Genomic DNA, 25,487 nt, shown 5'->3' with positions numbered 1-25,487 from the left:
TTATACAGGGATAGGAGAAGTACAAATCTACTGGGAACCTACAAGGAATGCCATTCCGATGACATCACACAGGTAAAATTCTTTAAATAGCCTACATTGTTATCCATGAAGTAACCACCCAAAGAAGAATGGTTTCCATACTGAATTTTTGGATCTCCCTTGCAACAACTGTATGTTATCTTTGAACAAAACTAGCAGCCAGTTAACACATTCCTGACCTTACTTTAATTTTCATGCAGTTGGTATTTTATGTTTGACATCATGAGACAAAAATTGTGTGTTTCCATTGACTGGCAACATTTCATTGGTAAAAACAAAGATTTATGTGGATAAAACACAACATGCAAAACATTGACACATTTTATATTTACTTTGTAACACAATTTGCAAAATACGCTAACATTTCCACACTGCATTTTTGATTTACCCATAGTTTTTGTGCTCAGTTTTTTAAAGTAATTTTGGTTTTCTTTCATTCTTTGTCTTTTAGTCATTAATTTTCTCTCTTTGCATTTATATCACATGCCATCTTGACAATAACATAATAAAGTACTCTAGTGATTAGAGAATCATTTACTGGGCATGCAGTTTGGTTGTTATCATCTTTTTTTTTCTAAGAAATAAAAAATGCTGATGCATTTCTGTCATTTACAAATTTGATTGGTTTGGAATTCATTTATTGGTCTGTACAAAAGTTTGAAGTCTTTAGTTGATAAGCAGTATTTTAGGCAAGAGCTTGGCATTCATCAGTATGACGGAAAGTTGAGCCCGTCGCTAACCAATACAAATGAACTTTGGTCCAGAGTGAGATTGATAAAGAGTGAATGATTGTAGCTACAATGTTATTGGATTTTCTAAATCTCATATAGTTTGCCTTATTCTTTTTTTCTTTCTTTTATTCCATGTCCGCCATTGAGTCTGCAGTGTCTGCCGTTTTACTTGACCTTTAGACAGTGTTTTGGCTTTGGCTTAATTTTATAGTTACTTACCCATGGAGAATGTCAGGAGTATTATTGTGTGAGATCAAAGGTTGATACACTTTAATAGAAATGTCCACTTGTATCTTAAGTGACCGGTAGATATATTAGTAAAAGGGAGAAGGCTACTATAGGATTACAGATCAGAGTGCCTCAGTCCTTATGAAAATGATATTATTCCAATACATCTTCAATTCTTTGTTTGAAGGAGAGAGGATCTAGTGCAGAAATACTTTTTGCTTCGACTGTTGTTGTGGATGCAGTTAGCAGTTAATAAAAAGTAGATTTATTTACTTGAGTAATCAAATTCATCAATTTGGCGAGATGACACCATGAATAGGCAATTCTGCCTCTCGGAGAAATTGAAATTGTGTCGTAGGTGACGGAAGCACAAGACTGTGACTTGAGAAAGCAATATATATATATATACAGTATATCAGAAGATTGTATTATGCATTCCATCGGCATCGCGAGAGAAGCAATTCAATACGAGTGGAGCCAGGAACATTTGGAGTTTGGCGAGCAGGTTGAACAATTTTTCCTCCGCTAAATGATAGGAAGGGGGAGATCTTGATATGGCAGCGGCAAATAAAATTATGGGAGAATTACCTGCGATCAGATTGAATGCGATAGTCAAGCTCACAAACAAAATGGCCTACACTCGACTGCACATTCTCAAGAAGCCAGGTGAAATAGAGATGGGGCCAATATTGCAGGGAGCGTATAAATGAAGAATCATTTGCACTCGGAGTTCTCATAGCTGATTCACTGTCTTTTGCTTTAGTTTGTTCTGTTCCATATTGAATATATGTCATCCTAAAAAGATATTCATTCCGATTATTATGTGACCAGTAATTCCACATAGCATCACTTGAGAACTAGGATGGCACTATCGCGTTCTAAGATTTGAGCATGAATAAATAAAAAATCTGTGAATTTTTGTGATATAAAAAGTTCATTTTATCTAAAGTGGGTAGATTTATAAGCATTGTTCCAAATATCGAGGTAAATTAGTGCTCTTGTGATTTTAATTGTTATCATTTCATACTGAAAATGAACAACAACAAAAAATAAACACCATAATGAAGAGGAGATCGAGCTGTACAATGTGATACCAATAGCTCAGTACCCCCCCCCCCCCCCCCCCCAAATTGAGATAACGCCCTTCTGGTACTTAGCTAACAATATGTCACTGCTTCATGTAGATTCTGCTTAGTGGAGACACCCCCTCCACACACACACACACACACACACACACACACACACACACACACACACACACACACACACACACACACGTGCACACACAAAATAAAAGAAATGATACCAATCAAAAATAGTGCCGGGTGGGACAGACATCTACTTGGGCCCTGTTTCATAAAACTTGGTGTTATTAAAAAGGTACGTTAGTTATGAGCTACTGAAATCCTTGCATCTGATTGGCTGAGAGCAACTTTGCTGTAGAAATGTGGCAGTTGTTACTGATAACATGTTTTATGAAACAGACGACCCACGCACTTGTAATGACATATACATGTAGTCTTGAGCAAAGGCCAGATTTAGACAATTGGCTGTGAAACGCTTCAGTGATTCACTGGTAGTTACTTTCAGTGCATTTGTGTTGCTCTGTGAATGAAGCATACCAGTGGCTGTGGCAATCACAGTTCAAAACACACTGAAGGTTAAAGGGATGGTATAGTATTGGTGCAGATGAGGATTGGGCATATCACTTTTGGAGGAATACCAAGACACCTCTTTTATGAAATAGTATAGAGCATACCATTCTAAGAGGTATTCAACGTTTTTTTTTTTAATGAAAATCAGTTTCGGAATGGCTGAGACATCCAAAAACAAAGTAAAACAAAGCGATCATAATAAAAGTTTAGTCCCACCTTTTGTCTGGATCGCTCTATTGTTTGTTTGTTTTTTTGATATCTCAGCCATTTCAAAACCAATTATCATTAAATAAACATTGAATTCCTCTTGGAATTGAATGTCCTTTCGCATTTCATAAAAGGTTTCTCATCATCTCACAAAAAAAGAAAAAAAAGTATAGAAACCTGAAGTTAAGTTTCAACCAAAAATACATGAACCTTTTAAGTGTAATAGTGACATCGTATGATATATTACATTAATATTATTTGTGTCCACTTTAATACCTTGCTATATGTGCATTGCTTCTTTTTCTGATTTGTCTCATCAATGGACAGAACAATCCATTTGTCATACAGCAGGTAATGAATATTAATCTTTGTGATATTATGTGTTGTGTTTGATGTTACCAATGTATTGACGTTGCAAGATTGCTCCTGTCTGGCACCTGCATTTCCAAATCAAAAATCTCTTGGAGCTTATCGGAATCCCAATCTGCCGTGACCCTGTCGCTTTGTGATCGTCGCCTGATGCCCCGTTTATCATTTATTGAAATGCAAAAGTGATAAGGTCATTTCACAAAGGAGAGGAGATAAGAAATTTAATTTTTTGGATGGCAGTACTGGAGGTAGAAGGCAAAGGCTGTCTGTGAATACCGTGTGTGTGTATATAAGCTGTGATGGTAGCAATGATTCCAATATCCGGAATTTAGATAGGCTCATGAATCAACTCCCACAAATGTGCTCCCATACATCACGCGAGGGATGGTTTCAATAACTTACAGTACCGGTACCAAAGCTGGCGTGGCACCAAGGACCTGTATTTTATGACAGCTAAAAACAGAAACAGGAAAAAAGAGTGAGTTAAGCCATCTACTCCTGGGGTTATTTTGCAGCAGAAATATATCTTCTCATCACTAAATTGGCAACTCTACATTACACTGCACATCCTTCACTTGAGAAAGATGATGGAACTAATTACTGAGTACGTTCATTAAGTCTGCCCAAATTTAGGGGAAAAAAAATTGAAACAGAAATAGCACCTGTTTAACAGATACATTAACTATTTAAGGGTCAGGCATAGGTTTAGCAATTTAAAGACTTTTGATAATCCTGTGACTAAAATAATTCAAAAAATGGGGCTCAAGTAAAAGCAATGTTTCTAATCTACCCTTTGGAATATCAGCAATTTACGATAAAAATTGAGATTGAAAGAAACAGTACCAAACCACAAAGATGTGGCTTTCAGGGCTCGATTAGTTATGCAACAAAGTATTGGTAGTGCAAAAGGTCATGATGCTTACAAAAGACTTACAATCCAACACACTGATATCTAAAAAAGAAAATGGGGGAAGTTGTGTAGATCAAGTGCAAATGTGTCTTCCTGTGAAGCATGTGCATAGACAGTATTAATGCTCATCAAAATGTTCAAATCAAGATGGAGTTTTCAAAGAGTAAAGAATTTCTCTGTAAAGATAATTATCTTGAATTACAATGTAGATATCATAAAAAACACTGTTCCATGAATAGACTATTTAATTTTATGTAGCAAAAACAGAAATCCCATCAAATTTCCAATATATCACAATTTCTTGCCAGTAAACCTTTTGATGATTAATGTTGCATTCTAAAAACAGGCTGTTCTGATAGCCATGTACACCTCTTGACAAAAATATAGTGAAGAGCACTCCCTTTTTAGTTTGTGGTCATAATATGTGGTAGTAACTTATGGAGTTTGACATTAATGTTGGGGCATTCAGAGTGATTATTGCTCATAAATTCTAAAACCTATATGTAGTTTGAACCATGGTCTGATATTTAGCACAGCGGTTAATGCCATTTTAATGTATGCCAATTTAATGTATGCCAATTGTTAATCAAATGTCACAAACCATTAAAATGGGCAGGAGTTGGGGTATTTTTAACATGATGACATTTCAAACTTTTGAATGTTTCAAGTGTAGTGCTGGAATAATTCCAAGCACAATTTCACTGCTCTCCTACGTTGAAGACATCAACTATGTTCTTTAAGAAATACTATCTGGATAATATTCTATTCTGGTTGAAAGTTCATTTTGTCACAATCAGTCACAAATTACCTTTTCTTGATGAGACTTTTGCCTACTGGGTCTGTAGGCTTCTGCAGATCAAACATTGTGAGAGTCTTCCCACATACCGATGAATATTCTATTCTGTATAAGCATGACTGCCTATATATTGGATGATTAGATTACTGTATACGCTATATATTTCGCGGGGGTTTTATTTTCGCGAATTTCGCGAGTCGGGAGCTATTCGCGAAATTAACAACACGCGAAAATATTACCTTCCAAAATGAATCCCTTGCCTAGATGATACGAACATTTTAGTACTAGAATACCATGTCACGGCTTACCGAACAGACCATTCTGGCTAAGCTTGTTTACGCACGTCCACGTCTACTTACGAATACTGTAGAGAGCCAATCCATTATAGCAAGGGGACCACTCGTCAGAAATCTAGCGCAATAGACTTTCCACTTCAAAAATGTTGAATTCTAACTTACTAGTTCGCAGAGTTTGGCAAGTCTTTTTCATGCAGTGTATAACTAGTATCATTCTTATATGCTAGTAAGTTGAAAATTCACACTTTCTTTGCCACTTGTTTTCTCTGGTCCCCCAATCGCGAATTTAACCACTCGCGAAAATGTGTGACATCGGCAATTCGCGAAAATTTATGTACGCGAAAATTATAGCGTATACAGTATGTGAATGCTGTTGTATGCATGCTGAGTATACTGTAACTTGGTTGAACATGAAGCATTACTTGGAATATTTGTAGCTGGTTTTATGATTATGAATTTATGTGCTTGTTTCTTTTTGTTAAACCTTTATTTTGCTATGCATGTTATATTTACTGTAACTTGGTTGAAAATTAATCTTTACTTAGAAGATTTGTAGCTATTTTTATGATTATATGATTTTATATACTTGTTTCACTTTGTGAAATCTGTATTATGCTGTTGTGATTTGCGCCATTCCTAGTCTCTATGAATTATTTTCTTTGGAGATGATGATAAGTATTGAATTATAGTTTGCCCTAAATGGGGTATTTATTCTTTCCATGCATCAATGTGATTTCTGCCCCCCCCCCCCCCCCCCCGTCCTTATGTGACAAGTTACCCTTTTATTATTCCCCATGACCCTCGATCATTGCATAATGACTTGTGATGACCAAAGCATTACAGGGTCACTTATCATCTGGACAACACTTATCTGTATTCCCAACTGAGAGGGGAAAAAAAATCATTTTTTAAAGATCTATTTGTGCTGTATTGTACATGTTTGAAAAACTGTTCCCTGATGTTTTTCCAAAAACACTAGACAGTATACTGGTGAGATTGAGGTAGAAGATTGCATGCTATCCGTTTGACATTTCTGTATGACATCGTTTGTGAGTTCATTGTTCCTAAGTATATACTTCTGCACCATGTTGGGGGTTGTATGTGCATTTGATTACCTCATATGCCACAAAGTTGTATGAAGAATCAGGAAAATATTATACTGAATTTTGCTTGAATGAGGAAAATTGATAAGATAATATGAAGGAGAGGAAAAACATATTTTAGTCAAGATATTTGCAGGTATTCTCTCAGTGATTGCTCCATTTTCTGTGGAAAATACCCAGATGCAATCGTATTTCTGTGTCTTTTTGCCTCACTAAGTGGAATCTGCAATCACATTGTTGGTACTGTGAGCAGCTATTGCACTTAATGAACGCTGAACATTGTGTTTGCCTGTTCTCATGTGTTTTATGAAATGATGTGTTGATAGTACATTCTAATGCATTCACAGCTCTGTATTATTACTTAGCCACAATACTTATATTTGATATAAGTACTATACTGATATAAGTGCTGTACTTTAGTTCTTTCTTTCACAGTGTAGTAATGTTCTGTAGTTGCTGGATGAAATGAAACTCAAAATTTGATTAACAGGGTACATTCAAAATGATCTTTCAGTCAAATTACAAGGGAGAGAAAAAACAAATATCACTTTGCAAAGATGCCGAAGATTAAAGCATGTGATAAAATTGAAGCAGTAACACCCAAAAGAGTTTGCAGCATAAGGCATGGCTTAAAATGCCAAAAGCTGTCATCAAGCATGACAATTTAACACTCCTTTACTGAAAAAAAAAACAAGCAAACAGAGAATGCAAACCCCACATAAGATGTGGAAGAAAGGCACAGATTGAGTCTACTAGTTACACACTGATATTGATGCTGATTTATTGGTCAATTGTAGATTACATATTTTTTCTTCAAAACTTTAATACACGTTGTTGTAGGTCAAGTTCCATCCCACCAAATCATCGAGTCTGGCCACGGGGTCTACGGACGGACTGGTGTGTGTCTTCGACACGAGTCAAAACAATGAGGAGGATGCCTTGGTGACGACGCTGAACTCAGACTCCTCGGTGGTAAGCAGAAACCAATCAAAGGAGGGCCAACAAATCAGGGCCCCGTTTCATAAAGCTGTTCGTAAAGTTACGCACGACTTTACGAACGACTGAAATATAAAGTGCCAAAATGTATGCATTTTTTTTTCTTACATCTTAACAAAGTACGACTGTATGTCAATATTTCATCTATATTGAGGCAAAAATGCACTTTCAACTAAAAGAATAATCATTATCATCTGCAAATTTCAACTTTAGCTATTGAAATTAACAATGGTGAAGAAACCCCACTTGGCTTGCCATATTTAAGTCTAACAGCTTATGAACAGCTATATGAAACAGGGCCAGGGCAATACTCTTTAAGAAACACAAACTCTTAAGCTTATTACTCTATAGGGACCATCAGCTTTAACTGAGCATGTTGTTGACTTTTCCACTTATCGGAATATCATTCTCTTGCATATTTTGCTGTTGAAATTTTTGGTTTTTGCTTTTTTTTTTTCTTCGATAATTGATACGCAATCTTCAGAATTAATCAGCTCATACCAAGATACTTCCATCCAATTTCCAGGTTTGCTTTTGAAGCAATAGATAAGGCACGGTCCTGTGAGAACATTTTCCAGGCAACTTGACCTGAAATTTTTTGATATCAACCAGCAATGCTGCTATTTGACCCATGAGTAGTGTGATTGTATGATACACTAGGTCACAGCAATAAAACACTGAAAATTGAGCCCATTTCTGTGAAAGAGTCTGACATGTCCAATAAAACTCTCTCACCCTAACCTCCATGACACTCGTGCCCTTTCCCCTTCTATGACCGCTTCGTAACATGGGCAACTCTTATCAAAGTGTGAATATTGTTTTCTTCTTTGGCCATTTGTTGTTGCTGTTTTTGAATAATGCTGGAAAAGATTGATTGTACCAACCCCAGCTCCAGCTTATCTACAGATCAGGTCCTCTATTTGTACCCCTCAATATTCAAAAGTTAAATGCAGACGGGATATATGACAATTGGTTTGGCTTGGTTGTTGGGGAAGGGAGGCGTGGGGGGAGGCAGTAGAAGACAGCATTGTGAGAAGGGGAGAGGAGGGTGATGGGAACAAGAGGGGTGTGAAGGATGAAGGAGGGTGGCTTGGCATTGCTCTGTCAGCCAGTGAACTCCCAGATGTATCCCAACATCCTGTCTGCCCTCATCTCCATCTCCCAGCCAGAGGAGGAGCCAGCCACTCCATTTATTGACCTAAAAAAATATCTTCCTGTTTGCACATCCTCCTCTGACAGCCATTTCAGAGCACTTAGACATTGCATGGTGGCTGGACGGCCATTAAAAGCAAAGAAAAGCAGCTGCAGTATTGATCCACTCTCTTGAATTGGATGATATGGTCTCCTGCAAAACAAACGCTTGATTTGATGTCATTTTGTGTCCCTGCGAAACGATGAAAATGAGTTTAGCTCCGTCGTTATATGTCTGTCCCCTATTACCGGTACTTATCTCTAGCAATGCAATGTTTCACCACACATTTATTGGTACCCAGTTGACCTATCAAACTTGTTCAGGACAAAGTTCTCAATATGGGATGAAGCTTTGTGCTTTGGATGAGAATTGCACCAGTTCTTGAATCTTCATTCCACAAGCCAAATGATGTAGGCCGTAAAATGACTTACTCAGATAAGAGGAGTGGCTGACTGTAGTTTTGCTTTAAATAAGTCTAGTTTGTTGGTGCATTCATTGGAGTGAATGTCAAGTTTTACAAAGACACACAGATAAGCAGTAATGCATGTCTGTAAAAAATGAAGGATAGAGAGGAGGGGAGGCTGCTAGTTCTGTATGTGTATCTCTCAACCCGTTGAGGACATTTCGATTTTGCTACGACACGTATTTCCCATAGAAGCTTGCCCAAGTATACTCGGGACTCGTCCTCAACAGGTTAAGGAGGTTGTATGCAATGTTGTATGGTTTTGTAGGCATAGTTTGGTTCAATTTGTTTCAGTGAATATAATAATCATAATCATAATATATCAATTCAACATTATTTCAAAATTGTTACAGTCTGAAAGGAAAGTATGCATCAAAGTAAAATCATGATGAAAGAAGAAATTGGCAAAAAATCCACTGGATATCAGGCAGGATCTTGGAGGCAGAAAGAAAAAACACTGAAATAATGAATTTTAACAAGGGATCTGAAGCTACAAAATGTTATGAAATGAGGAGGAGGAAAATGTTGTTTCCCAATCTCTTTTACAAAAGTAAGCAGTCATTCCTCTCTTTTTTCAGGGGTGGGGGTACAGATTGAGGGAAGGGAGAGGGGGTGCAATTTTCCACAGTTTTCAGTCATTACATGTTCAAGGCAAGCTGTAAGTATAATTTGATATCTGAAGCAGATTTAGTTAAAAGCTTGAGCTGTTAAGAGGGGATGTTGTGGTGTTGACATAGGGATGATGGCTACACAATGTTGCCATGGCGATTCTTCAGGGCTTGATTTCTCATGCATCACTCTTGACTTCAGCTGACTCTGTTGATATATGACCTCTACACACAGATGAGAGAATTTACAGGTAGTCTGTTGATAGGGAGAGAGTCAGCTGACAAGATGAGTTTTGATGACTTGAGCAAACATCCCTGACAGGTCGATGAGATACTACACAAATAAGCCGCCAAGAGCGGCTCCCGTTTCGTTTGTTTGCCAGTCCATCAAATTTGATCTCTGTATCTATCTCGTTCTCCAAAACATTCCAAAGCAAGAAATTTTTTAGTTTGCTTTGTCTTTCATCTAAAAGCTTTCGGTTAGATGGTTGCACAGTGAGGTGGGATTGGACAGGTCTAGTTTGTGTCTAGGACTTAAAGCGAAAACATCCATCAATTTTACACCATCTCCAAATGTGCATGGTGCCCTCTAGTGTTCACCAGAAGGGAAGGAAGACCATGACCCCAGACAGAGAGATAGAAAGAATGCTATGGTCTAGAAGGTGGCAGGATAAAGATTAGAGAACAGGAAATGAAATACTAAAACGGAATAATGCAGGATAGTGAAATAGGGGAAAAGAAATGAAAGGGGGTAAAGAGAGATTGTTCAGTCTAGATTTACAAGGTATTGATGTAACAGATATACAATGAACATATACTATCACGTGTATGGCTATTCACTCATATCTCATGCAGTAAGAGCATTGATTGTTGAATTTCCATTGATGGGATAGAGAGTCAAGGATAGTGTTTATATTATGTATGTTAAAGTATGGAGGGTAATATAATATTCTATTTTTTGTATAGATATATTGTTCAAGTATATTTGTATTCTTTTGCATCATTCCTATACTATTCAAAATAGAATAACTTGCTTAAAATGTGCAGTGCTAGTCAGATGCCACAGGCTTTCCATGGAGAACTCAGGAACATTTCTGTGTACATAGGGCATATCAACACCTGACGTTTACAAATTGTCAACAAAGGATAATTCTACACAGGAGATGGATGCTACTTGCTGCATTTACCATGGAAGTGTCTATGAATTGAAACACAAAAGTGACCATGTTCATATAAAGGTCTGAATTGACTGGAGCAGGAAGGAAAGAATGGCATTTTTTCAAAGGCTTTTGTCTCAAATTTATACAGATATTTGGACTTGAAACGGCACATTTAAAGACTTTTATGTGATGACTTCATAAAACGGACCCCTGAATCCTTTGGAGCAAGACACAAAGAATTCAAATTGTATGGGAGGATTTACCTCAGAAATACCTATAAATGCACACACACTAGTGACCTCGTCTTCTGAGATACATTGTATGAATCTCTTGAATGTTAAGTATGTCATGAATGCATGTTTGCCCTCTTTTATGCAGAGTCGCATTGGCTGGTGTGGAACAAACAGCGAATACCTGTACTGTCTGACGCACACAGACACCATCCTCATTTTTGACGCCGTGGAGGTAATTTTGATGAATCATACCGTCGTCTGACCATGGCGGCTAAAATACTTCATTGATGATCATGTCACTAAAGGCAAACAGCGCTGACTGATCGTGACCAATATTCTACCCCTTATGTTTTTTTGCCGACAAATTTGTTTCGGAAGCAATGCAATTAGTGTTTTATGCTCTGTGTAATGGAATGAATTAGCCAGAGTCAAACTTGATGTTGCACGCACAGTTGATTTGATTAGTTTCAACTAAGGCCGTAGCTGGAGGCAAAATCAATAAAGACCAATGAGAAACTTGACTCTCCTAATTGCTGACTGAGCTTTAGGTATTGTGTGACACCCATTTGACCTCCACATGACAGCTACTTTACTGTGGATTAAGAGTACACTGTTCAGTGGAACATGAAGAGCACCCTCACAGTCTGTTTTAATTCTCTCCATCAGCAGTATAAGATTACAGTTGCTAATTGTTCCAAGGAGCATCCAGCATGTTTGTGTCATGAGAAATTAAGATTGTAAAGGTAGATAGATAGATGGATAGATAGGTATGTATGTATATATATATATATATATATATACGTAGATATGTAGATAGATAGATAGATTAATAGATAGATAAATAGAGAGAAATATGATAGATGGAAGAGATGAATAGATAGATAAATAGGTAGATAGATACAGCTAGAGAGAGAAAAAAAAAGATAAACAGACAGTAATATGGATATCTAACATATTGATTGATGGGTTCATATCAAGAATGCTGAATATTATAGAAATAGCGCGCCGCACAGAGTGCGATAGTGTAAGTGCAGTGAATGCATGGTTTCCTTAGATAGGTGCCGCCTCTGCGTATGAGCCGCTAGGCGAGTACGCAGTGCGCACCATCTAAAGATACTGAGCGTCCACTGCACTTACATTGTCACACAACGGGACAAGTGCACTATTTCTTTTATAGAATTGCAAGTTTTGATGAATAACCCCGTCCCCCCCCCCCAAAAAAAAAGGCCGCCTCACACTGTGCGATTCTTGCGATACGATGGGATGTAGCATCGCAAGCGTTCGGTTACATTAACTCGAATACACGATGAATGATAGACAAACTCAAAGCGATATCACAAGCGTGGTATATCACTTTTTTGCGTGACATCTGCACTCCCGTGCAGTGCGCGAAAAAAGTTAAATGCTACATGACACGTTTTGACCAATTACCATGCTTGAAATCATATAGCTATTTTATAAACTGTAAAACATATATATTCACGGCATGAAAATTTCGTGAATTGGAGCCAGCGACCTTTCTCGCGGCATGAAATTTTCACGCATTGCCACTGGCGTCCAATGTATATTGTGTAGGCAAGAACTTTCGCGTGCATTTTGATTTCGCGAATGTAGGCATTCACGAAATTGTGAAATTAAAATGCATGTGAACATTCCTCGTTTTACAGTATGCTAATACTATTTTTTTTTTTTTACACCAAAGATTTTGCTATATGTAATTTTTCTGTGTCTAATGGCAGTTCATTTTCAATTTTTTATTTGCAGTCATCAGAAATAACAAGGTTTGGAGCAATAAGGGAGTCATTAAAAGTAAGTATAGATGTGAATATTTCTGGAGTCATTTCTTGAATTATCAATGTTTTTTCTCCTGTTTTTGGGAGTACAAATTTCTTTCTGTTGATAACTTCCATTGAAGAGTTGCCTTTTCTTTCATAATTTTTAATTGTTGCTGTCACAAAGTATATGGCCCCTTATATTACAATACAACACCTGTGAGAGATGTAGAGTAACAGGGACAGTTGTTTTCACAACTGCAAGATACACAGTAGCTAGTGGAGTATACACAAACTCCACTTCTGTAGGGCGGAATAAGTTACGTGTTTAAGTGCCCTTTTAAGGTTACAATGGAAGCAGTGCAAATGTTATTATTTGTTGTTTTTTATCATAAATGTTATTTTCAAGAAAATGTTGTGTATTACTCTTATGCAGGGATTTTTTTCATATAGACAGCTGTAATATTCATCATCACCAACGTGTATAGAAAAAATGTTACTGTCCTCCCATTCTCAACTACTACATGTATTGTGTGTTTAGAAGCAGAAAGGCATTAACGTTGTGTGAAGCCCACAGTTATTTTGTTGTTGTTTTAAAGAAAAGAATAGAGAGATAAAATGGGATCTTTTAAACAAATAATTTGCCCCAGACAATACTGACATAGAATCAGACCATAATAGATCTTAAGCAAATTAAACATTATTAGATATACAATTTAATGTTCCCACAAAGGAGCTCATAATAAATGTCTCCACGAGAGAGCCCATAATGAACATCTCCACAAAGGAGCTTTAATATACAAATTTTAATTATTAGGATAGTATTCAGTAATAAAAATAATAGTCATTTTACGAGAATGAGCTCATAATGAATGAATACTGTAAGAAGACAGTATCTACGCTGATGAATTACCTCACTTCCGTCACCCAAACACGAGTAGCTAAACCCACAGCAATAACTCCCTTTTGCTTCCCACCTAATTATACTGCTCTGTCGTGTTGTGTCTTCACCCACACTCTGTGATGTCTGCACCTGTTTAGGAGGACTGCTGTCAAGTGGACTACCTGGTAGATTGTTTCTACCACTCCTCCCTCAAGTCTCTAATCGTCCTCGGAGGAACCAACAGGTGAGTCTCCATTTAACCTGTTCCCTGCAGAATTCTGAAATCCCCACAGACATAATACACAGGCCACCAGGTTCCCGTAAGGAATGGGTTAATAGTGGCAGACAGGCACAGAACCTTTGGGGGACTCAAAATCCAATGTCTGCATGTGAAATGAGAATGGGGTAATGGTCATGATTTATTCCATCATGCTTCGCTACTTTTGGTGTGCAGTTATCACAATTTCCTACCAAATGGTACTTAATTGTGTCTCTGCGTCGTCAATCCTGGAGATTGCTGTATTCACCATCATAATTATCGTCCATTTTCTTAGAAGCTGGGAATGACTGTATGACAGCAATACACATCACATTTGTATTCATTTGCAGAAGACAGTAGGAATAATATAGAACTTGCATAAAAGCATACCACTGGTACTTGTTAAACTCTGGTCCCCTGTACCTAGTGTGGCTCTCAGTGAAAAGTTAGCTAATTCCCTCAGTGATGACATCCAGGTAGCATTGGGGATATTAACCCTTTGCGAATGAGCTGATTTTGCTATGACATGCATTTCCCATGGACATCTGCCCAAGTATACTCGGAACTAGTCTTCAGCAGGTTAAGGCACATAAGTGCACATGCATCAAAATGCTGTTGATGGAAAAAAAAATTAAATCATTTATGTACTGACAGCTAAGATTTCAGAAGCAAAAATGCTTATGCATGTTTGTTTGTTTGCTTGTTTGTTTTCATTTCATGCAATGTTTCATTTTCCTCCAGTACCAGTCACCATAGTAATATTTCTAGTTGTTTTTATTCAATGCAATGTATGACTTTTCCTCCAGTGGTGACACACACCTCCTGACGGTGGGGCGTGACAGGTTACACTTTGTGCACCCTCTCAAGGGGATCCACAAGGGGGTAGTCAGGTGTCTTCATTGGGACAACCAGGTAAGTATCAAGCATTGCCAGTCCTTGTCTCTCATTGAGGACAGACAGTCACTGTACATCACCATGATGGCATTTGCCATGGGAGCAAGATGAAACCCTGGAAGCTGATTGGCTATCACTACAGTAATGGCTATGATTGTAATTTACTGAGATAGCGTGTTCTTATTGTTATAGGATCCAGGATTTTAGTTTCTTGCTCTTCCTTTGGAAATGAAGTTGCCACGTGTCCTCCATACTCTTTTAAGTCAAAGAAGTAAGATACTCCTTACGTGGAATGCTAACATAAATTAGTAGTCTTCTTTAAGGAATATATATCACTAATTTTGATTCTTGGCATCAGATTTTACTTGTATCGTCTATGTAATAGCTGAGATAATTACATGCTACTTCAAAGTATATGTACGATAATGGTTTATTCGCCATAATGGCAATGACAGCATCCTTTGGCCTTACTGTTCAAGAATATTACTTGTGTCCCTGGCATAAGCTGCCACAAAGATGATTTTTTTTTTTTTTTTTTTTTTAGGAGAATACAATTTCTGTTTAGAAGCAGGATAGAACAGTACTTCATGACATTGCAGATGTAATGCCCAATACATAAACAAACTAAGATTCTCATGTTTTAACCCATTGAGGACGGGCTGATGTTGCTATAACACCCATTTCCCATAGACACTTGCCCTAGTATACATGGGACTCGTCCTCAGTGGGTTAAAAGATACATGCAGATCATCTATGATATGCAGATGAGAATTTACCACAATAAATCCACCACAAGCCATCAAACTAAAACATTTCAACTCTCGCCATCAGACGGAGACGTTGATAACGGGAGGGGAGGATGGCGTTGTATCGTCATGGCAACCAGACAGGAATGGCAATCAGACGTCAACGACCAAGGAGACCACATCACCGGCACAGAACAAAAGGATTCGGCAAACAAGGAAAGCTGAGAAGAGGTCTTCCCCTCTGAAGGTGAATATGGATTTTATGTTTATGCCTCCGCCACGAAGTGGTGCCGGAGGCATTATGTTTTCGGGTTGTCCGTCCGTCCGTCCTTCCGTCCGTCCGTCCGTCCTTCCGTCCGTCCGTCCTTCCGTCCGTCCGTAATGAATTTTGTGGACAGGGTAACTACCAAAACCTTTTGAGGTATCCAAATGAAACTTGGCATGTATGTGTATTAGGGGGTGAAGTTGTGCCTATCAACTTTTGGGTGCACATGCTCAAGGTCAAAGGTCAAAAGGTCAAGGTCAAATGCTTAAAATTTTACTATTTCCCCCATATCTATGCAATGCCTGAAGATATTTTCTTGAAACTTAGTGTATACATGTACTACCCAATTAAGATTCTCTGGTGAAAGTTTGGGGTCATGAGGTCAAAAGGTCAAAGGTCAAAAGGTCAAGTAAAATGTTAAAATTTCACTTTTTTCTCTGTATCTTGGAAATTGTTCAAGGTATCTTCATGGAACATAGTGTATATGCATCTACTGACTGGCAGTGGTTATCTAGGGAATTTAGGGTTCATGGGGTCAAAGGTCAAAGGTCAAGGGCAATACTTCAAAATCTTACTATTTTCCTTATATTTATGCAATGCCAGCAGGATATTTTTTTTTAAGACTTGATGTATGCATGTCTAACCCAATAGAGATTCTCTGGGATTTTTTTTTTGCCAAGAAGGTCAAAGGTCAAAAGGTCAAAGATCAAGTGAAAGTGCTGAACTTACTTTTTTCTCCATATCTCAGAAGTGGCTCAAGTTATCTTGAAACTTAGTACATGCTGAATTTATGTATGTTCTGCCTGACAGTGCTTCTCTTATAAATCAAAGGCCAGATGAAAATGATAACAATTTACTGTTCAATACAGAAATTGCGCTTTTTCTCCATACCTTGAAAATTACTCAGTGCATAAACTTATGAAATGGTCAAAGTCAAGTTAAAGTTCTTAAATCCCCAAATACATGCTCTCCTATTCATCCAATTAAACATAGGTCAAGGAAGGTAAACAGTCAATACATTTGTGACAAACATGTCATTGTAATATTTTGCCAATTTTGTGAAAATGTAATCACACATTGTCCACATGTACTATAGACCTATTAGGAGAATCATGCATTATGGCGGAGGCATACCAGTCGCCATAGCGACATTTCTAGTTTCTTTCTTGTTTCTATGGTTTCTGTCCTTTATAGCTCTCCTGGAATTATGGAATTATAGCATGGATTCTCATCTAATGAGGACCTCTAGGTCAGGGCAAGACTATATTTCTGTCATCATTAGGAAACCCTTACTACTGATTACCTGGTCACTATGGCAACAAGCAACAATCATTATTTCTGTCAGTATTAACGTCATCATTGCCATTGTCATTTTTCTCTGCACCATCAGTGTTATCGTTATCATCATCATCATCATCATCATCAATAGTAGAGTTATGATTTTCATCACGATTGATTTGCAGTTTGTTTGACATATCATAAACAAACGATACACAGCCGCACACAGCATTACTACAATCGATGCAATAAATTCAGTTTGGATTGCTCAATAAAGGCATCGCTTTCCATAATAGTGCCACTCGAAAGGAAGAAAGGAGAACTGAGTCTCTAACCATGAGGTGCATATTTCTCCCTTCCTGGATGAAATGCTCAAAGAACAGTGAAAAATTACCTGTTCCTGTTACAACATGGACCTATCCTTAAAGTTTCATCATAATCTATTCATAATTCTTTTGTGTTATATTCCTAAGAGGTAAATATACGAACAGATAAGCAAATGCTGGCAAAAAACAAAAATGAACATAATATAACCTCCTTGGCGGAGATGATGATCCAGTTGCATGTGGAAAGACCCTCACAGACTACAGACAGACAGACACACCCACACACTGCTGCTTCAGACCTTTTGAAATATGCAACTACTGTATGGAGACAATTTGAATTAAGCCATTCTACCATGTTACCATTGCCTTTTGGTGTTTCGGTCATGTCATCTTTAGGTCCATGATTCATTATTATAATTTTGTATTCTTGTATTCCAGTTTTTGTTTGCTGTGTCTATGTTTGTATGTCATTGAAGAGCTGTATGTATTCTGACCTATATCTTGAAAGAGAATTTTATATTATATTTACATAAAAGACCTATGTCTTTCAATGTGTCTATACATTTTACTGGGCATCATGCAATGGAAATTATGTTATGTTTCGTATCGTTCAAAAATCACAGATCCACTCAAATAATCAAGATTGGCATATTTCATACTCAAAGCAAGATGTGAGAATCTAATATGATACATTTCTATAGACATCCATGCTCATTCACACAGAAACACACAACCTAAGGAGATTTGGATGATGTATTCAAATCTTGCATTTTGCTTCATCTAAATGCATAAGATGGAAGAAGAATATATCCTAATTGATCTTCCAAGACTTTGCCTGCTCTTCCACCCTGCAAGGATACTGCGCTGCTCCGTAGAGATACCAATGTTGTAGCAACAGTGCTCACAAAGACACTGACATCTGGATGTTGATTCAAACATTCCGCCCCGCGATGCAACCGAAGGTGTGGCAGACAGCCTCACGCTCTCTCTTGCTTGTCCTCACACCACCTCAAATGATCTGTGAAGGTTTTGTGCGAGCCCCTCTAAATAGTCCTCTCAAACTCCCTAATCCCCCTTGAAGAAGCCAAAATTGCCGACTCATCCTGATGGGCCTTAGAAAGGCTTTTTCGTCTTCAAGGGTTTTCATCCTCTGCAGTTGTTGTGGATGTTCTTGGTTTTGCACTTATGCCTACCCATGTTCTTGTTCTTATATTCAGTGTGCTTTTGTTTTTGTTATTGTATTTTTAAAGCAGTTTTGTTTTTGTTTTTATTTTGTGTTCACTTTTCTGTTTTCATTTGTGCTTTGTTTTTAATTGTGCTTTGTGTGAATGGTTTTACACATGAGTACATTTCAAGGGAAGATTTAAATAAAGATGGTATTGACAGATGCGTCCACAATACTTTTGCCTTGATTGGACACCAACAAAAATTATTGTTGTGTGATACAGAGGTGCTCCGTACAGTTTATATCTGTCCATATGTTCAGAAGCAGAGGACTGCAGGGACTGTGTAAACATGTAATGTTAAATAAGTGATGTGCCTTTTTGGAGTCAAAGGTGGCTTATTTCTAGATCATTTGTGGCATCAAGAACCTGTTTCCACTCTACAATTTCAATCTTTTGCATTATTTGGCTAGAGTGGGCGACACATTTGATTCTACTAGTGTATCAAGTTTTAAAGTGTGATGAAAAGAATGCAATTATTTTCTTGTGAAAAAAAAAACCAAAACATTAAGCTCAAGAGCACGTACATGATGTTTGAGCACTACCTTCTAACCCTGATAGTGTATACAGTTTATTGGCTAAAACATTTTAAACCCTTTTCCCCACCTGATCCCCGAAATTCCTGTAAACTTGGCACACTCTTAGGAATTGGTTAAACAGATACAGGACACAAACAGTCTACTTCTATTGTCCTCCTAGACCCCCAGTTTATTTATCTTGTTTCTACTTATTTGTCAAATTCTAAGAACATCAAACAACCATGTGAAAGCACAAAGCAATATGGCAAAAAGGGAACACGCAACCAATACCTGGGGATTAGCTTTTAAAAAAAAAGAAAGAGATTTCTATCTTTAAGTTCTTCTCATTAGTTGGTGAGAATTTTGGATTTAAAACATGTAATTAGCTGTATGGACTTGTTCATATTCACACTGATGAAGTTAAACTATGACTCATCAAGTAACAAAATGTACCTGGTACATCTTGAAGGCAATGTTATTCAAGTAAGCTGAAAATGATAAATGCATTTACACACAGAATGTTTTAAAGGCATATACCAACTGATATGCACAATTTCTAATAGCAACAGTGATCATCCACAAGAATGCTAGATCCGATCCTGGCCATTGTCCCCTCAAACACCCCTCTCCCATCCCAGTGTTGTTGGAATTAGTTGCCATGTAAACAAGTGACCAGGTCATTACTTGAAAAGAGAGGACAAAGAGAGATAATCAGTGGAAGAATGAAAGACAAGGCCCCTTCTTATCAGTTTGTTTGATTTAGCTTTGTACACTGAAGCTAGAAAGTTGAATGACACTATTCACCCAGAATCAGACTTTTTTTTTCCATTTCCTTCTCTTTTTTTTCTCTTTTCCTTAAAAGGGGGTCTTTATTCTCTCATTTTGTTTGAATTAGTCAGTAATGGAATGAAAAGAGCTCAATGGAAAATTTCCCCCGCCTTGTTTGAAAGAGAGCCGCAGCAGAGCGGATCAAGGCATCCAGGGAGGCTATTAAATGTTTGCATGTAGGATCATGCTCCTTGAAGGGGTAATCTTCCGGCAAAGAGAAAAGGAGGGAGGGGGGATGAGGGAGGGAGTTTAAAATCAATTTGACCAAGAAATATGGAGCTGCTTTGATGATTGTATGGGACATGGGGTGCGAACCAGTTGCTTTGCCTTTCTTCATCAATTCCAGGAAATATCCAACTTGATACAATTCACAGCTTCCATTTTCTCACGATTCCTTTTTTTTTCAGGCAATTAGAAATATTCAGCATCAGAATATTCAGGATGCCAGATTTTTTCATCAAATCATCCTCCAATAAAGCGCTAAGAAATTTAGTGGAAATGCTGGATCAAGGAATAAATGTAACACTATTTCTTATTCTCCTTTCTATTTCATGGTTCTGATTGTTGTTGGTAATCTCATGTAACTTTTAAATTGACAGTGTGTAATTGTTATACTAAACAAAAATCAAATATGACTTTGCATGTAAGAGTCAAGAAAAAAAGAAGAAAAATTGGAAAGATTTTCATTTTGATGGATGAGTAACATTTCCGTCGTGCTCCAGATGTGAATGCTCAAGTAATATTGGCCGCCATCTGAGGGCAGTATATCTTTATATGGCCTCAATTCGTGCCATATTGCATGGATTAAAGAGGAGGGCAACACTACTAATTGTGAAGCAGTATATGTCACAGTGTCCTGGAAAAATCATGAATGTCATTCTCATCATCAAAATAAACATCCAAAGTATGGAGGACAGTTTTCATCATTTTGATCTGCGGCTTCTACCAAAGAAATAATAGAATACACAGAAAATGTAAAATCCAGCTGCACCAATAACCAGGCAAACATATGTTCACTAATTTGACGCAGAAACATGTAAGATTAATGTTCACTTGACTCCACAGTGTGTGGTGTGACAGATATCTCACTTTATCTTCATTTTTATATCTACGAATAAGTCACCACATGGGTCATTTTAATTTCATTTAGTCTATTTAACCCATTGAGGATGGGCTGATTTTGCTACAACATGCATTTCCCATAGACACTTACCCGAGTATACTCGGGACTTGTCCTCATTGGGTTAAGGCCAAAAATTGTAGGGGGCGGCTGTCCTCCTAAACCCATCCCCACCGGTTCTGCAGCCCTTATGCCGTGTACAAAACGCAAAGAAATATTTTGTGGAGCCTGTGCACACGAGACATTCCATTCAGGGGAATCACAAAGGATATGCAAGATATTTGTATGTCAGTCTCCATGTCATAAAGATAATATGAACAATGCATTTATTATAATTTCCAGACTATGTGTGCTATGTGGGTTATGATTTGTGACACCACATTTGCTATGGGCATACCATTTTGCATGCCAGAGTCATATTTTGCAAAATCTGTTCTCTGTTGTGCTTGGGACACAAAATGCCCTGCAAAGCAGGCCCAAAATGAAGCAACAAAAACATCCATGTTCACATTCATGTCATTTCACGATCAGACTTTCATGTTCCCTGTAAACACCCCAGCGTTTTTCAGTGTAAGGTTCGTGTTGTACTGTGTTCTATCATCACACTGTCTTTGCCTTGCTGTATGTTATATGTTCTGTTTTTGCTATATGCTACAAGCATGCCAGAGTTTTGCATTCCAGCACTAAGCATGCAAGAGCTGTTTGTGTTATGCGTAGTTGTATTTTGTGAGGTTTCCTCATTCAGATGTATAAGATGAAATTGAGCACACAGATTGAGCAGAAAACACACAAGGAGTTAACCCATTGTGTGCTGTGAGTGCTGATCGGCACAGAAAACCCAATAGCATTGTACACATTGTCCAAAGTCCCAAGCATAGGAAAGGTTAACCGTGCCTACATTTATTGTTTTATTTGATGTGACTGTGACAAAGTCCTATTTACAAGTTATGACTTGTCATAAACTTGGGCAGAATGTAAACTCTATAACTGTTAACTTCAGGAGTTGTTGGCTAGCTGTCTGGCTGTTAAAAAAACTCCGTCACAACATTTCATGATCCAAGTTTGCTCTTTCTCATGATGATCCAGCAAAATTTGGTGTTTTTTTTTTCTTTTCTTTTACTTTTATTGCTTTCATTTTAATTGAGAGAAGTGACAGTGTTTGTCTTTCTGAATACACTCATGATCAAATTAGAAATCAGTGTTACTAATAACATATTCCTCTCCTGACACACAGTAGACTTTTTTTTTTTTTGTTAAAGGCAAATTTACCATTTGCAGATGAAACTAAAACCCAGCATTAGTGCTTCAATGTAGATCTAAAATGTGAGTTAGGGATAGAAACAACCAATGTAAAAATTTGAACTGGTATAATTGATGTCAAGTATTGTTAAATGTACATAATGTGAACAATAGATATAATGAAAATGTTTCCAGACTAAACCGTATACAGTTATGGTTTAATGAGAAAAATAGTGAAATCTCCTTATATTTTAGGCTTCACTGCAAATATTTTATATGGTAGGATGTTTTGTGATACAGCTGACCTACACATATGCATCAAAAGTAATATCTTGAACATTTTTGCAATCACTGCTCCCAGAGGTAAACAGGACCTTTAACTCATTTGTTTTTGGTTTTTCTGAAAAATGAACTTTGAGGAAGGTGCAGTAGTTATGTGGATTTTTTTTTAACTAAACAATTTTTATACCTTCGTCTACAACTATTATGAGCAAACAAGATCATGACCAATTGTTTCATAGTCTAACATCATTCACACTCCTCCCTGTTCAAAGTTTTATCGCCCACTTGTACTACCACTTTCCGTTCTCTTCTTATAATTGTCCCCATCTTTCTCTTTCTCAGTACTTTTCTTTTTACCCATTACCTTCTTCCCCCTTATTGTAAGTTTTTGTTGTGTTTTTTACCCTTTTGTTTCTATAATTTTCTTTTATTTCAGTTGAAAGATTTTTGCATTTGTTTCACTCTTGATACTTTTGACAGTGATGAAAAAATATACATATTGCATAACTACCTTTTATTAAACTGCATTCCTTTGTCATTTTTATTTCCATGTGGAAATCATCATCCATAGAGCTTTCTGTCATAAGGTTTACTCACTTTCATGGCTTTGCTCATTTTTTATTCATTTATTTCTTGTCCTCTAGATATCAGTCAGTGGCTGACTGTAGATGTTTTCTTCTTTTCTTCCGATCTGTATTCAATGTCAAAATTTTGCTGTCGTCTTTTTTTTTTTTTTTTTTGGAGGGGGGAGGGGGGTGGGGAACTTGACAAGCAGCCATCCAAATGTGGAAACTTGATTACTTACAATTGTCAGAGCTGAGAGAGGTCTTCATGAGTGTTGGAATGGCAAGATTGGGGGAAAAAGACAAATGCACAGAAATGTTGACTTGAAGGAGCAGAAAGAAAAGAGATACTCCTTTATAGATGCAGAAGTTTGTTTTTCTGATTTGCCTCGAGTCAAGTACCAGCTCGGTTGTCACACCTGTATAAGTGTGCTTGCCACTCCCCCTGATCCCCCTCGCATGATTTCTCAACTCCCTAGCTGCAAGTCATGCTCTGCAGTGGTTGCCTGGCGACATGAGTGTTTATCTATGTTAATCACTTCTCAACACCTGTGCACATTCTCCTGCCACAAACAAAGTCATAAAGCAAAGAAGAGGGTGAGGAGGGTTGAGAAGTTCAGTTGTCTGGCAGATATTTTAGGGACTGGATGGTGGGTGGTGTTTGGATTTTAAAGGTGAAACATAGTTGATGGCAGAAACTGTCAATTTGTACCTGAATTTGAGACCTGTGCATATAAAAAATATGTGAAATCCAGCACTGTAATAACACGATTTCAGTTGGGTAATATAGATTAATATTGCCCAAAAAGGTATGACAGAAATGTTGCAGTCTCAGAGCATACACAGTTGTGGTTGTTACATGGTGTTTTATGTTTTGTTTTATAATATTCTTTATTTGAATTTCATTCAATATCAGGTCTATGTTAACAATGAAATTGATATGAACAAAAATAAGCTGCATTCTTCTCTCTTGTGCTGCTAAATCATCATCAATAATCATAAATAATCAATAATCATGAATAAAATCATAATCAATAATCATAATTTTATAATCAATTACATTATACCGAGCCATAGCATTATCAGTTGTGCAAGAGTGAATTGCATACAGCTTTTTAGCTGCATGTGATTCAATACTACTGCTAGGGCAAGATTCTATCATCAGGTACTAAGAATGTTTTGCGTACTCACACTAAACGGAGAGGGCGTTTCAGGAATAAAAGTGGAATGCATATGATTGCTCAGCGCGAAAAATTAGTCACACAAAAACATTGACATTTACAATATCTGAACAACATTTGCATGTTGTGTGATCCTCTAATGGCTGATTTAACCCCCTCAGAATCACTGTATCAAACTCCCTGTGCTATTGTGTGCTGTGATCTTGCCATTGGTATGCTGGGGTTAAATGCCAATTTGTGTGTTTCATTCATACTATTAATTGCCTTGTCTTTCTTCAGCATGTGAATGTTGCATACAGACATCACCGTGTTAAATTACACTGATAAACTAAGGTAGCATGCCCTCTAAGAAGGGATGGGTCTCCTTTCTTTTTTCTGTTTTCTTTTTTCTCTTTGTCTATCATGCAAGAGATAGGCAAAAATGGAATAGTTTCTCTCTTTTTTTTTCCTTTTTTTTTAGATAGGACAGATTGTTAACTCTAGTAGTTAATGTGTGAGATATCTGAAGAATAATAAGGGGAAGATTTTAGAATGATCACTCTCTTCTTAACCCGTTGAGGACGGACTGATTTTGCTACAACACACATTTCCCATAGATGCTTGTCCGAGTATACTCGGGACTCGTCCTCAACGGGTTAAAAGAATTTTTGCATTGTTTCTTGCATATTGCATTGTGCCACTGCAAAATGTGTGTTCTGCAATCTTGTTCGTGAAACCTTGCACTGTTTCTTGCTCCTTTACGTTTATTCTCGTTTTCTTTTACTTCTCTGCTTTTGTTTCTCCAGAGCCAACCTGAGAAAATTGCCAAAAGACTTCAGAGGATGAAAATACACCATGGATCAAAACCCTACAAGATGTGATCAAACAGCCACCAACAACTACAATCAAAGACAATCCTCACAAACTGAACATATTCGAAGCTTAAAACAAACCTAGTCCAAAGCAAAATGAATTGCTATTTGTTGTGTGTGTACATACAGTTTGTACCTTAGTGCGTTGATAGCATTGTAGGTGTCATGGTATTTGTATTACACACTGTATAAGGTCAATGTTGATGTGTACAAAACGTAATGTCTGTTGCATGGAAGTCAAGTACCATTGTAGAACCACATATAGGATATGAT

The 25,487-nt window shown here is 37.4% G+C and overlaps 1 protein-coding gene across 1 annotated transcript; it reads left to right on the top strand.

Annotated features, from left to right (window-relative positions):
* On the top strand, positions 1 to 25,487 carry LOC139709413 (WD repeat-containing protein 89-like; the record flags this gene model as incomplete). The annotated part of the gene is made up of 8 exons (XM_071621381.1): positions 1 to 72; positions 7,175 to 7,306; positions 11,132 to 11,218; positions 12,751 to 12,795; positions 13,800 to 13,885; positions 14,707 to 14,812; positions 15,626 to 15,787; positions 25,149 to 25,487. Coding segments are annotated over 8 exons (765 nt in total), but the record flags the coding sequence as incomplete, so codon positions are not given.

The sequence above is a fragment of the Diadema antillarum genome, unplaced genomic scaffold, assembly GCF_040938485.1.
Source record: "Diadema antillarum isolate AM-2024a unplaced genomic scaffold, OU_Dant_1.0 seq00001432_RagTag, whole genome shotgun sequence".
In the NCBI taxonomy this organism is placed as follows: Eukaryota; Metazoa; Echinodermata; class Echinoidea; order Diadematoida; family Diadematidae; genus Diadema; species Diadema antillarum.
This window is presented reverse-complemented; position numbering and strand designations above follow the sequence as displayed.